At 52.6% G+C, this 14,303-nt stretch overlaps 2 protein-coding genes across 2 annotated transcripts; one reads left to right on the forward strand and one right to left on the reverse strand.

Moving 5' to 3' along the window:
• Positions 1–3,649, reverse strand: PSMD9 (proteasome 26S subunit, non-ATPase 9). Its single transcript, XM_030232948.2, has 6 exons — positions 3,483–3,649; positions 3,288–3,390; positions 2,334–2,527; positions 1,806–1,907; positions 1,222–1,310; positions 1–891 (listed from the first exon to the last, which is right to left on the reverse strand). The coding sequence occupies exons 1-6, from the start codon at positions 3,594–3,596 to the stop codon at positions 864–866; spliced, it is 630 nt and encodes a 209-aa protein (XP_030088808.1). The 5' UTR covers positions 3,597–3,649; the 3' UTR covers positions 1–863.
• Positions 3,650–4,662: 1,013 nt separating this feature from the next.
• On the forward strand, positions 4,663–9,967 carry HPD (4-hydroxyphenylpyruvate dioxygenase). Its single transcript, XM_009092443.4, has 14 exons — positions 4,663–4,754; positions 4,962–4,988; positions 5,722–5,784; positions 6,467–6,571; positions 6,711–6,753; positions 6,845–6,927; positions 7,048–7,137; positions 7,233–7,336; positions 7,499–7,576; positions 7,729–7,891; positions 8,222–8,293; positions 8,902–9,024; positions 9,159–9,275; positions 9,358–9,967. The coding sequence occupies exons 1-14, from the start codon at positions 4,752–4,754 to the stop codon at positions 9,466–9,468; spliced, it is 1,182 nt and encodes a 393-aa protein (XP_009090691.1). The 5' UTR covers positions 4,663–4,751; the 3' UTR covers positions 9,469–9,967.
• The last annotated feature ends 4,336 nt before the right edge of the window (positions 9,968–14,303 follow it).

The following is a 14,303-nucleotide window of genomic DNA, read 5'->3' on the forward strand; positions in this document are numbered from 1 at the left end:
GAGAGGCAATACTCAGTTTTATTGTTTTGGGAGACAATTTTGAAGTTCAACTGGAAATAAGCTTTAAACAAACCAGTCATTTCCAGAATCCCTTCCAACAGTTTATGCATCTGTGGTGGTTTAGGAATGGTATTCCCCAATTTACTGTTCCCACTGAAAACACCCCAGACCATGTGTCACCCACCCACTCCCCTCACTGCTCCCTGTCCTGGCGGGAAGCAGGAAAACACCCCAAAATTAACACCTGCAAATAAACAAATTTTTAAAAAATTAAAAGAAAATAGAGAGAGAAACTAGGAGTGCTTTTATCATGACTACATAAAGTACTAGAAGTCTCAAAAGTAGAATTATAACCCTATTCTTTACCTCATCGTGTTAAAGTAACTGGGCATTCCAAAAATCCTTTCAGTATGTTCACTGACTTTAAAAGCTGTGGCAGCATGGGGAAGATGAAGTATCAAACTTGCATATCTCTTGCCTGTCATCTACCATGACACGCATCAAAAAGTGCTCTAGGACTTTTTAGCATATATTACATGATATTCAGTGAGGAGTTTTAAAGGGGAGAAAAAAGGAATGCTCTGTTATCACCAAAAAAGAGCATTTCAAGCTCTTTGGAGCATGTATCAAGTGAGATTCGGGTCTCTCTAGAGCCTTATTCTAAATTGATACAAGGTGGAAGAGATGAGAAGTCACATCTTGCAGCTCTGCAGGTTCCTCCAGACAACCAGTGCAATTCTGAACTGCAGAACTCTGCCAGAACCCTTGAGGCAACAGAGGTCACAGCAACACCACGTTTTCAAACCAGATCAGAGTCCAGAAAGCAGGCACAAGCTTCAGCTTTATTGTTCTCCCAGCCATGGTCATCTTTGTAAAGGAATGATATTACAGCTGAAAAAGAGAAGGGCAAGAGGAAATATTAATTTTTTATTTCTCAGACAGGCACAGAAGACCTGACATGGGATGGCTCAGGCCCACCACAACCCTCCTGCACTGGTTTACAAGACAAACCAGCCACTGAGACCTCTCTGCCTGTGCTCATGTTTGATGGAACTCTACTCCCTGTATCCCTGTGCAGAACCAGCAGCCTGAAGCTGCTTGGTGTCCACCTGTGAGGTCTGTCACCATGGGCAGTGACACAGCGAGGGCTGGCCCTGCTCAGGAAATGTGCCCTGAGCTGGTGAAAGCCTCTTCCCTCCAAGAAGTGAAACAGTAGCTCACCCCAGGAGGCCCTTCCCAGCCCAGCGCTTTGGAGTCAGCCCCACGTGCACCCTTCTGCCCCCACGGATCACAGTCACGCTCAGGGGTCTCTGAAAGAGAGGAAAAAATAGAAAAATAAACAAAATATTTCACTTTTCCATCACAAAGTCAACTCTCTTCCTCCTTTTGCTGAAGAGCATTAAGCCCAAGGAACTGTTCTGCAGCAGTGCCCATTCCCACCCCTGTGGCTATAATGAAAGAAGAGAGAGTTTTGTGTGAAGTCATCTCCAGGAGATCCCTCACTTCCACCACCAAGCACTGAATGGTTGTGGCAGCTTCTCTGGCCAGGCCACCAGGGTGGCACAGCAAGGCTGCTGCAGGGAGTCCCCAGGGAGAACAAACAATGTGATGCTCACAGTCTCAGCTCTTCCATTCATGAGTAAATAGCTCAGTGCTGTGAGAGAACAAGGCTACAACTGCACAGACTGAATCTGACACTGTTTCTGGCATGCAAATGATGATTCCAGAGATCCAAGTTCCATAGAAAAAGCTGTGGCTCACTGAGACGGGCAAGAGAATTGCAGTCACAGCAGGAATGAGCTCACCCCCTCACTGTGCTGCACCACCGTGGCAATGTTCTGCAGGTTCTGGAAGTTGTTTGCATTGACAGATCCAAACTCCACAATCTCATCATCAACTTGAAGTCCCTGGACAGAGATAGAAGAGACATGAGCATCTGCATTCTCCAAAGACAGGTAATATCAGGAGCATCACCCTTTACCCAGCCACAGGGAGACAGATGTGCTACAACACCTCTCATGCTCAGGCAAGTGGTGTGTTGAGGTGAGTGTTTGTTCCTCTCTTCTGTTTCTTGGGAAGAGAAATACTGAGGCTGGAATGGTGGTCAGTGAGATGTGGAAGGAGCTGTGTGGTGCCAGGATACAGCTCAGAGAACACCCATCTCATCCCTGTACAGTGATCAGCCCCTTCACAGGACATCCCAACGTGATAAAAAAGGGGTTGACACCCTAATCAAGGCCCCAGCTTATTCCCACTCATTAACAAGAGGCAGAGGGAGCCATGAGCTGTCTGGCTCCAGCCAAAGCCTTCCCCACGAGCTGTGCCTGACGTACCGAGACACTGGCGGGAGAGCCGGGGCTCACGGTGTTCACTTTGGCAAAGGCCTGGGGCAGGCTCTGGTTCTGGCTCATGGCCTCAGCCAAGGCCTCCGCCTCATCCTTGGCGTGTTTCTCCTTCTCCCGGGCATGCAGCTTGTGCAGAGCTTCCTCCACCTCCTTCATCACAGCCTTGTGGTCATTCTGCAAACCTGTGGGTGACACCACGAGCACACAGGGAGTTGGAGAGGCTTCCCCCAAAGGGCTCTCAGCACCTGCTCCCCCCGCAGCCATGCAGAGCAGTGCCCTGGCTGTCTCTGATCTCAGCAAGAACCTCTGCTCTATCTGCTGGGGCCTGGTGCCAGCCCAGCAGATGCTTATCAGTAAAAGACACAGAGAAAACCACGCTAGCAATTTTGGTAAACATGCAAAGGCAGAAGGGCTGCAAGGCCCATGATCCCTTAGCACTCAGTGAGCAGCTTAAGTCTTCTTTCCCTTAAGTCACCTGCTGTTACCTACGTACCCATCCTGAGGATGGGCACTGGGAAAGCCTGGGATGAAATAAATGCCAACTTGTTTCCGACCCAAATTTTATTCTACAAACAGCCCAGAAAGGCTTTGTTATGTTTCACAGATCCCAAACGGCTCCGCAGCAGTGGCAAAATTTCAGTGCCGCTGCAGCAACACGTGTTCAAAAGCATTTTACTGACTCAGCCCAGGCGGCAGCTCCGAGCTCCGGGCAGAACCACTGGGGAACAGGCTCGCGCAGCCCTGGGCCCCGGTTCTGCGGAATTACAACGAGCGCGACGGGGGCGTCAGAGAGCTCAGCGGTTCCGCGGTGTCCGTTCCCGGCCAGAGGCCGCGTTTGCCCCGCACATCCCGGTTTCGCTGGCTCATCCCGCGGGATGGGGGCGCGGCCCGGCCCCGGGAAGGGCCCCCCCGCCCGGTTCCCGTTCCCCGTTCCCCGCTCACAGATGATGTTGTGCCGGGCGGTGCGCACTTGGTACAGGTCGATGTCCGAGCGGGGGAAGCCCTCGGCGTCCACCAGCGGCTCGTGCATCCCGACGCCCTTTTGCTGTGAGGGAAGAGGCGGCGGTTGGGAGGGGGCCGGGCCCGCGGGCCCGCACGGCGCCCCCCGGCCCGGCCCGGCCCTGCCCGGGCACTGACCCCCTCCAGCAGCTCGTAGCACGCCTTGATCTGCGCCTCAATCTCGTCTTTGCGCCGCACCAGCTGCTGGACATCGCTGACGGTGACGGGGCGGCCGCCGCCGGGCTCCGCCATGGCCGCGGCAGGACGGGAGCCGGGACGGGCGCGGGGCGGGGCCGGGGGCGGGGCCAGCGGGGCCCGTGCGGCGGTGACAGGCGGTGACACGGAGGGGACACGGCGGGGACACGGCCGCGGCAATAACGGGGTGGCACAGCTGCGTCACTGCCACTGCGGCGCACCGCTGTGGCGCTGGCATGGGGGGGCACAGCGGTGTCACCGTCACTGTGTCACACTGCTGCGGTGGTGCCATGGGGCGGCTCTGATGGTGACACGTGGTGGCACAGCAGTGTCACCACCAGTGAGTTACGCAGCTTTGATGGTGACATATAGTAGCACAGCGGTGTCACCACCACTGGGTGACACAGCCGTGGTGTACGATGTTATGTCCCTGTCTCTGCTGCTGGCCCCTCTCCAATCTGTGGCCCAGCACATTTGCCGAGTGCTGCACGGCATCCATGTCCCAGGCAGTGTGACAGGGGACAGCCACACCACAAGACCCCCACCCCTGTCCTCCGTGCCACCCAAGCCCCCTGTGCTCATCCTCCCTGGCCTTGCTGGTGGCTGCAACTTCCCACCAATCCCAGTCAGGTGGAGTTTGTGCACTGGTGCCTCCCCGGCAGGGCCATCTCTTGCCCCCTCCTCCTGCTGTCACACATTTTGGGGTCCCTGCAGCGCTGGGCTCACCGGGGCTGAAGGTGGCACCGCGTGGCTCCGTGCCCAGACAGCACCGCACACCCAGCCGGGCTCTGCAGGCTGTCCTGGCTCAGCGCTGCCCAGGATGACACGTCCCCAAGGAGGGGTGAATGTCCCCAGGGGCAGCGGGCGGGCCGGGGGATGTGCTGCCCACATTGCGTCACCCCTCGGTGACCTGTGACACGCACGGGGCAGGGATTTGGCTGCGGGGTCAGCAGGGTCCCCACCCTCCGCAGAGCCTCACGTGCTGCGCTCCCACCCGCGGTGCCACCGCCAGGGCTGCAAGGACCCGTGACACGGCCCCGGTGACAGCCACCCACCACCCCCGCTTTGGGCAGCTCCCAGCCCAAGCCAAACACATCCCTGGGTTGGTGGTGGGAGAAGGTGGGGCCGAGGAGGAGCCGCCCCGTCCCGTTATATTGAAAGCGTCCCATTCTCGCGCTCTCTTTGCTTCCATCACATTGCCAGGTCACAAAAATGGTGAGGGGCAGCAGATGGGAATTAATTCAGACATCGGGGGCTCCATGGCACGGGACGCCTTGAGAGATTTAAGCTCTGCTTGAACTGGGATTTTCCAGTGACTCTGCTGGACGTGGCACAGCAGAGCCTGACCTTTGGATTCAGCTCCCTGGGGGCTGCTGTACCTGCCTGTCTCGCTAATGTCTCTCTTTTCTCATTCTCTTTCAGACGTCCTACACAGACAAGGGAGAAAAGGTAAGAGTTGTGTCCCTGTCCTGCCCCTCTGCCTGGTGTGAAACATTGGTCATGTTTCTGCAGATCATGTCAATTCTGTGATTACCTGTTGAAATCAGAAGTAAAACTGCTCTGGGCCACACAAGATCCTCATTGTAAAATAGTATTAATCATTGAAATTTCTGGTTTGGGAAGAGAGTGACAAACAGGAGATGATGGATATTTCCCAGTCAAGTCAAGTCAAGCCTTAAGCAGAATCCTCCCTCCATGCAACATTTATTTCCAAACTCTGCAGTTTTTGCCTTCTTTTTCACTTTTAAAGTGTTTCCACTGCTGGGTGGCCTGTGCCAGGTTGGGCAGCGGTGGGGAACGGAGCAAAGGGGGATCTGTCCTGGAGCTGGTGGTTGTGTAAGAGCTTTTGTGGAAGAATTAATCTTTAACACAGTGAGGTTTGCAGGTGGGCAGGTCACTGGGATGGTCACTTGTGGGGAGCACTGGAGCTGTGGCTGTGGACAAAGGTGAATCAGTGCTTTGTACCTTCCAGCCTGCAGTGCAGGATCCTGTGGGACTTGACTGTAAAGCACTTTGGAAAATCACCAGATGGGGGCTGTTCCACCCAGTTCATTCAGATGCATTTGCAGGAGATGCATTTGCAGGGTCCCAGCTGCTGCTTCCCCCTGCTCCGGAGCTGAGCAGTGCTGCAGGAAATGCAGCAGCAGCAGCAGCTTTCAGCCCCGTTTTCCTTTCCTTTTAGCCCCAACGAGGCCGCTTCATCCATTTCCACTCCATCACCTTCTGGGTCGGCAATGCCAAGCAGGTGAGAAGCTGCGGCGGCCAGGCACACATGTAAGGGGACAGCAGAGCCAGGGGACAGCAGAGCCAAGGGACAGCAGTGCCAAGGGACACCTCCCACGCCGGGACAGGCCGGGCTCTGCAGGCATTGGCTGCCCGGGGGGTGTTGGTTCCTCCTGGCAGCCCCTGGGCCAGGGATATGCTGCTGTCCCAAAGCCCGGCCCTGGCCTGGCGCCGGTGGCCTTGGTGGCCCTTGCGCAAGGTGAGGGGCGGCTCCCGGGGGTGGGACATGAACCAGAGCACGTGGTCGGGCTCAGCTGTGGCCACCAGCCTGCAGAGCTGCATGGGCTCATGGTGGCCGATCTCCATCCCTTGCCCTGGGCAACTTAAACACCCCTGTGCTTCACACCTAAGCTGCTTTTCACCCAATCTTGCAGAACAGGGGACACCCAGAAATGTCTCCTGCTCCATGGCAGCCCTCACAGAAAGTTCTGGAAGCTGCACTTCCCACTGAGTTTGGGCATTTTCCTCAATCCTGTCCCTTTCTTGCCTCTGCTCGTTCCCCCATGGCTGCTGGAGGCAGAGAAACTGCTGCCTTTTCTCACACACACACAGTGTGACTTGCACCTGCCATGGTGGCTGATCTCCATGGCCTGTGGGCCACCAGCACCACAGCTTCAACCAGAGGGACTCTTCCCTGCCCACAGGCTGCATCCTACTACTGCAACAAGCTGGGGTTCGAGGAGCTGGCCTACCGGGGGCTGGAGACCGGCAGCAGGGAGGTGGTGTCACATGTCGTCAAGCAGGACAAGGTAAGGGAGCCCCTGGCAGAGGTGCCACTGCCAGGGCAGGGAAAGGTGAGGTGGTGTCAGACATGAGGGTGCTGCCAAACCCACCGTGAAAACCATCACCTGTGGCTCCATCCTCACCTCTCCTCCTCTTCCTCGGCAGATTGTGTTTGTTTTCTCATCCGCTCTGAACCCCGGGAATGAGGGTAGGTGTCACTGGGGGGGATGGACTGGGAAGTGGCCATGGCAGAACAAGGCAGATCTGCTCATGCCTGTGGCTCTTCCTGCTCGGGGCAGAGATGGGGGAGCACCTGGTGAAGCACGGGGACGGGGTGAAGGACATCGCCTTCGAAGTGGAGGACTGTGACTTCATTGTGCAGGTAGGCAGCCCCTCCACCCCCTCCCACACAGCCCCCCAAAACGGTGAGGGGAGGCAGGGATGGCCTGGGGATGCCTCCCCCTGGCCTGTGGCAGGACAGGATTTCTCTCCTTCTGCCCAGAAAGCCAAGGAGCGTGGTGCTGTGGTGGTGAAGGAGCCGTGGGTGGAGCAGGACAAATTTGGGAAGGTGAAATTCGCAGTGATCCAGACGGTGAGTGGAGGGCAGGGCAGGGCCATGGAGCTGGCTGCACCTGGGAGGCCCCTGCAGAAACAAAGCCACAACCCAACCACTTTCCCCCCTCACAGTACGGCGACACCACCCACACCTTGATAGAAAAGCTCAACTACAAGGGCCTGTTCCTCCCCGGGTACCACCCACCCCTCTTCAAGGACCCCCTGCTGCCCAAGCTGTGAGTACTTTCCAGAGGCTCCTGCCTGGCTCTTTGCCATCACGTTCTGGTTGAAAATCCCACTAAGGAGCTGGACAGGTCCCCTCTGCTGTGCTGTGGAGCCCCCTGAGCTGTGGGGTACCCCTGAACCTGGCTGAGGCCCTCCTTGTCTCCCCCCCACAGACCAAGTGCCAAGCTCAGCTTTGTTGATCACGTTGTGGGGAACCAGCCTGACCTCCAGATGGTCCCAGTGGCAGACTGGTAAGAGTGGGGAGAGCTGGTGGGAGGTGGGATGGAGCAGCAGCACAGCTCTGCTGGTCTCACCACTTCTGCCAGGGCTGATGAAGACAGCAGAGCTCCATCACTGTGGGGATGGAGCCAGGGCTTGATGGTGGCCCTTGTGACCTGGGCAGGTACCAGAAGAACCTGCTCTTCCACCGCTTCTGGTCAGTGGATGACAAGCAGCTGCACACCGAGTTCAGCGCCCTGCGCTCCATCGTGGTCACCAACTACGAGGAGACCATTAAGATGCCCATCAATGAGCCAGCACCTGGCAAGAAGAAATCCCAGATTCAGGTGAGTGGATGCTGGTGGTTGATCCATGTGGCTGCCTTCACTCCCAGGGGGATCTTAGTGAAGGAACAGGGACCAAGGGTCAGTGATTTGGAGCCAGAGCAGACCTGCTGTGCTGAAGTAGCTGCTTGAAAGGAATCCTGGCTTTGCTTGGTCCTGACAAACCCCAGGGGAGCTGCTGGGCAGAGCCAATTTACCCCATCTCATCAACAGTGTCTTTGCCATTCCATGGCGCCCCTGAGCTGATCTTACCTGAATATTTTTAAGCCCACACCCATCCCTTCACAGCTGTAGCTGTGCTGTCACTACCACGGTGACATCTTTTCCCTGTAGGAATACATTGATTACTACGGAGGGGCCGGAGTCCAGCACATCGCACTGAACACCCCCGACATCATCTCAGCGGTGAGTGCAGCCCTGGGACCCCCTGCCCTGGGACCTCCCTGCCCTGGCTCTGGGCACGGTGCTCGTCACAGGGTGCACCATGACCCTGGCAGGGTACAAGGACACAGAGCTAATGGCCTTTGGGCCTTTGTGATGCAGTTGTTTTACAACCAGCATTAACTGCCCAGGGAGTCAAAGGGACCTGCTGCACCTGTGAGCTGCCAGTCCCTCCAGCTTAAAGCAATTGGGGTCTGCAGGGCCCTTGGTGGCACCTTTGTCCTTGTGGGGTGGGACACATGGAGCCCAGGCTGCCAGGCTGAGCCCACAGCCCATCACCCACCTTCAGCTGGGGCAGGGGCAGGTCTGGGTTGAGCTGCTGACCACCCAGGTTTGGGCTCTTCTCCAGGCCAAAAGGCCTCCAGAGGTCACAGCTCTCTGCAGTGCCTGGGGAGGACATCTTGGGCCTGCCCATTCCTGGTGCCAAAGTGAAATGATGAGACAGGTTCTCATGCCTGAGGCTGGCCAATGCCATGGGAAAGCATCTCTGTCCTGACGCAGCCCATGCAGGAAATGATCCTGGCACAAACCCCTCCCAAGCTGAGCCCTGCTGGGTCTCCCCTGCCTTGCAGATCACCAACCTGAAGCAGAGGGGCATGCAGTTCATGGATGTGCCCTCCAGCTACTACCAGGTGCTGCGGGAGAGGCTCAAAACTGCCAAAATCAAAGTGAAGGAGAACATTGACAAGCTGGCGGTGAGTCAGAGGGGGAAAGGCCTGCCCAGGGCTGGACCAGCTCCCCACAGTGCTCTGCAGGGATGTGAGTGACACAGAGAGCCCCACTTGCTCTTCTCTGGCTCTTTGAGCTGTCGCCTCATTCTTTTCTGCAGGAGCTGAAAATCCTGGTGGATTTTGATGAAAAAGGCTACTTGCTCCAGATCTTCACCAAACCAGTTCAAGACAGACCCACAGTCTTTCTGGAGGTGATCCAGAGGCACAACCACCAGGTTGGTTTGAGGCTCTCCCGCTGATCCTGGCCAGGAGCCCTCAGGGCCAAGCCCCTGGTCCCTAACTGTGCTGTCCCTGCAGGGCTTCGGTGCTGGGAACTTCAAGTCTCTGTTTGAGGCCATCGAAATGGATCAGGATGCCAGAGGAAACCTGACTGTGCTGGAGCCCAACGGGGAGACCAAGAGGATGTAGAGGATGGCAGGAAGTGCCACCCTCATCCCCAAGGAGCTGAATCCCAAATGAACTGGGAAACACCCCATGTTTTGGTAAATAGCCCAGACTCCCCAGGGAAGCCACTGCCAAGCTGGACAATGTAAAAGGACCCAACACCTCTCCCAGCCCAGCCCTGGCACTGCCCTTCGGTGACTTCCTGGGAGATGGGGCATGGGAAATTGCAAACACACCCTCAAAAAGCAGCTTAATCTGATCCAAACCATGGAATTCTTAACAAAGGGCAGGTTTAAGGCATGTGCCAAAGATGCAGCTACAGAGGAAGACAGAAGAAACAACTGGGAGTGCTCAAATTTAGTCCACCCAAAGTTTTAATTTTAGCTACACGGGAAGCTGTGAAAGCACGGAGGCGTTTTCGTCTCTGCACATCTCCTTTTGTAAGATTTTGGTTTAATTGCTTTTAGACTCAATCTTGAATTTGAATTTGCTGAGAATAAACATGAATTTAGGGTAGCTCCAACACTCTGGAATGAGAATTAATTGTATTTACATATTTCAGCCTTCCCAAGGCAACAGAGTCTTGCTCTAGTACCTGTAAATTCCTGCATTAATGATGGGTTGGGGTTTCTCCCATGTTTCCAGCAGTAATTGCTGGCATTGGCAGCAATTCCTTGGCTCAGATCCTGGCTGCATGTGCAAAGTCCCCTCTGGGTGTTGCTCTGGTGTTGTCCTTTGCACGGGAAATTCCTCCCCAAAGCAATAAATCCCTTTGCTGACCTGGCCTCAGTGCCTGGGGAGTCCCTGTCTTCCCAGGGGCTGCAGCTCCAGCACTCCCTGTCCCAGCTGCTGAAGGACACCCTGGGGTCTCCCCCTTGCTGCACAGCCACCCTCCACAGGCCCCCTGTTCCCTTTTTCCCTGCAGGAGAGCTCTCAGATCCCAACAGCCCAAGCTCAGGATGGGCTCCTCTGACCCCCAGCCCCATCCCAGCCCCTCCTGGCTGAGCCCCCCAGGTGTGGCTGTCCTGCAGCCCTGTCCTGTGCTCACCTGAGGAATGCAGGAGCTGAGCTGGGAAGTCACCTACAGCCTCTGTCCTGTCCCTTCCCCCTCCTCCTCCATCAGCCATTCCACTTGGCTCTGCTCCAGGTATTTCCTTTTGCATAAAAGCTCAGAGAGGCCACCCTGACCCCCCAGCAGCAGCCCCCCATTGTGGGGGGTACATGGGCCAAACCTGAGCAGCTCCCCCAGCTGCCCCTTCTCTGGATCCCAGGGAGCAGAACTCATCCAGATTTCAAACAATCACAGAATATCCTAGAAGGGACCCACAAGAACCACCCAAGTCCTGGCAATTTGAATAAACCGATTTAAAAATAAAGAAAGAAAAGAGCCTCACACATCACTGACCCTCACTGGGTGGTTAAGGGCTTCTGCCTCTATAAAGTTAAAAATAAATAAATCAATAAATTACATTAAATCAGAGCAAGCCAGGGGAGAAGGAGGAGCAGGGACCCCTCACCTGCAGAGGTTGGACAGGTTTGGGACTCCTGGTTCACTGTCAGGAGAGCTCTGCTTCAGCTCTCCAGGGCTGTCAAGACTGTAAATACTGAGAGAAAGTTTATAGACCAGAATCACTCACATATTTCCTTCATGCAATATAATGTTGCTTAAATTCATTTCCTGCTCACCAGAATTAATATTTTCAGTAAACTTTGCTGAAAATCAGTTCTTCACACTGTTCCTGTTCTGCATCTGCCTCCTTGAGCTCTCACAGCTCCCAGGTGATATATTAAGCACAACATAATTTTTCTGTAAGAAAAGTCAGTATATTTATGGTTTGCTTTATAAAAGTTACTATAATACAATGGTACATAGTATTCAATTCACAAAAATATGAACAAATATATACAGCATGACACATCCACAACAAAAACACTTTCTTCAAAACAAGATACATACTGGTGACAGATTCTATATGCACAAAACATCCCTAAATTTATAAACTTGCTTAACCAAAGAAAAAGCAGAAATCCTAAATCTTCAAAGCAGAGTTGTTTTTTTTAAAGGAACTTAAGGAAAAAAAAAATTAATTTATTGCAAACAATTTGACCTGCCTACTTTTAAAGGAGGCCCTTGATTTCCACACTGGGAATTAAAACCAGAAAACTGCAAGAATTGGGAGCTGGGTGTTCCACTTTGCTTCAAAACTGCCCCATTGGTTTAGAGTGTCCTTCTTGATGTGTTTTTACTTGGACAAATCCTACAGTGGCAATTGAGGAAACTCATAAAAACAAAACAAATATTAAACTGAAAAAATCCAGTTGCTAATTTGCTTAAATAGATTTTAGGGTGTCTATTAGACTGTACACATTTCCTCGCTTGAAATAAATAGATTTTGCACATTACGTTTCAGACTGAGGGAGGGGGGAAAGAAGAAGCCTTGGCTTGGCAATTTTTTGTCTTCAGTTTCTTAATGCTTCTAATTGCATCTATTTATTTGACAAAAAACCCCATATTTATACAGAATTTACATTATACAAAGCTTGACACAAGCTGTAAATGCCACCAGCTCCTTTGCTATACTCAGTCCTTCTTCCTCCCCATCTTGACAGGATTTAGAGCTGGAATCTGTTTAAAAAGAACTCCAAATTACAATAGTCACTTTTAATAAACTATTTACATGCTCTTGAAGTACAAAGAAATCAGCAAAAAAATTTCAACATGTTTCTACAAGAAACAGTGTTTGAAGAGAAGATTCTTGAGTTCGCCTATGTACAGAAAATGCATTTTTTTATACTTCAAAATCCTTTTTTTCCTTAAATTTTTATTTTGTACAGAAATGCACTGAAATGATCCCTGAAAAAGGTCACAAAAACCAGAACTGAAACTACTGTATTTGTTGGAGTTTTAAAATGATGGTTGTTTTTTCTTTCCTTGTAGAAATAAGCTGCTCTGTACAATATAAATAACTGCAGGATGAGCCCCATCCCCTCCAGCCCCACTCTGGGGCTGCAGAGAGGCTGAACCCCCCCAGATCCTGTGGATGCCAGCACAGAGGCACCTGCACCCTGAACTCCCACAGCTGCAAACCAAAGGCTCCAATTCTATTTCCATAATTTTGTTCTGTTCTCTTGGGTCATTCCTCCCAGAGAGGTGGAATTTTGCAGGGAGCACTGTAAATGTCTCTCTCTTTTTTTGTCTTGGGCTCAAATTGAAGTGACAATAAATTTGGGGTGGACAAAAGCATTGCAGTCCCTGTAAGCAGCACGGGCTGCTGAGGCTCCCCTTACCCCTGGCACTGTTCCCAGGGGTGCCTGTGCTGAATGAACCCCACAGCTCTGCCTTCCTCTCACCTCATCCTCACCAAGCACAAGGCAAAGGATCTGAGGCATCCCCAACCCACATCTGTGGCTGCAGGGCTCCCCTGGCAGGGACAGGGCACCCATGGAAATCACTGCACAGGCTTGGGAGCCCTCACCATAAAATGATTTGTTTGGAGGTCAGGCAGCTTCCCAGTGCAAGTTAAACATTTCCCAGGTAGGACTCTGCAAGCCAAGATTTATGGGGAAAAAAAGAGAAGTCTCAGTTTTGGCTTTGAGACCAGACATGATTTTTCAAAAGTGCTGTGGCTTCAACAGCTCTGTTTCTTCCTGGGGAAGTACTGAGAGATCAGCTCTTCTAAAAACTCACATTATTTGTCTGGGATCCTAAAAGGGGATGAATTACAGGCAGTTTCAGAAGTACCCAAGTGGTTTAGGTGCTCATGGTCTTTGGCACCCAAATCCCTTTGGTGCTCTTAAAACACAGGGTGAAGGACCTGAAGGTGACAGGGACCTTCCTCCCCACCTTCCTCCCCAAGGATTAAGGCAAACTGCAGGGGCTGATCCCATCCAGAGCACACAGATGTGCTGGGAACACAGGGCTGGGCCATTTGGGGCGTCCTCACCCCCACAAATCCACCATTAATGCACTGGTTTGGTGGAGCAGAGAGGGAGAAGAGCAAGGACAGGGGCTTCAGTTCTGACACACAGGAAACTTCTGCATTTCCAAAGCCTTGGAAGTCAAAGACCAAGCTGTGGAGATGCCAACACATTGAACCTCACTCAAAAAAAAAAAAAAAAAAAACCCAAAAAACCCCAAAAACCCTAAACTGAGCAGCTGGTTTAACTCCCAAATGCCATCACTGCAGTTCCAACCAACATTCAGAGACAGAAACTTGTGCTTCTCATGATTTTAGGTTCTGGGTCACCAACACCCAGTTGCTGGAGAGATTTAGGAAGAAGGAGGAAAAACAAAACAGAACTGAAACAAAAGCAGAGATGGACCAGGGACTGTCCAATCTCAGAGACAATTTGCTCACCCTCAGACAGAAACACAGGTGGTATTAAGGCAGCTTGCAGCAGTCTGTGTGTTCCTGCTCTCTCAGGCCTTTTGTCTGCAGGAGAAATTCAGAGGCAGAGGTCTAACCTACATTACAAGCTCCATGCTGCAGTGCAAGCCTGGCAATTCCATGGAACAGCTGAAAAAACTTTCAGGAAACTTTTGCAAGGTTGTCACCTCTGTGGAGGTTTGGAAAGAATACAAAAATACAGCTGTGCAATTTGTTCTGTGGGGAGGTGTTTAGTTATGCAGATCATCTTCCCATTTTCAGAATGACATTGCAACTTCCCCTTACAAGCCAATTAAAAAGGGCTTAGTACAACTAATCTCTACTTTTAGAGCAGGAGAAATTCAATGCAAATTGAAAAACTGATCCTGTCTATACCTGAAGGGTGGTGTAACACTTCCAAAGAACTCATCCAAAGAACTACTTTTTTGGTGTTTGGTCCCATTTTTAAATGGAACCTCTTGAGGAACTGCA

This window comes from Serinus canaria, chromosome 15 (assembly GCF_022539315.1).
Source record: "Serinus canaria isolate serCan28SL12 chromosome 15, serCan2020, whole genome shotgun sequence".
Lineage (NCBI taxonomy): Eukaryota > Metazoa > Chordata > Aves > Passeriformes > Fringillidae > Serinus > Serinus canaria.

Bases quoted from the DNA above. Each gene is read 5' to 3' on its own strand.
- PSMD9 (XM_030232948.2), bottom strand. From the start codon at position 3,596: ATGGCGGAGCCCGGCGGCGGCCGCCCCGTCACCGTCAGCGATGTCCAG. The intron at 3,391-3,482 runs GTCAGTGCCCGG...CTTCCCTCACAG, and splicing joins GCTACGAGCTGCTGGAGGGG to CAAAAGGGCGTCGGGATGCA. The intron at 1,311-1,805 runs GTGAGCTCATTC...CCTCTCTTTCAG, and splicing joins TGGTGCAGCACAGTGAGGGG to AGACCCCTGAGCGTGACTGT.
- HPD (XM_009092443.4), top strand. The intron at 7,892-8,221 runs GTGAGTGGATGC...TTTTCCCTGTAG, and splicing joins AGAAGAAATCCCAGATTCAG to GAATACATTGATTACTACGG. The intron at 9,025-9,158 runs GTGAGTCAGAGG...TCTTTTCTGCAG, and splicing joins AGAACATTGACAAGCTGGCG to GAGCTGAAAATCCTGGTGGA.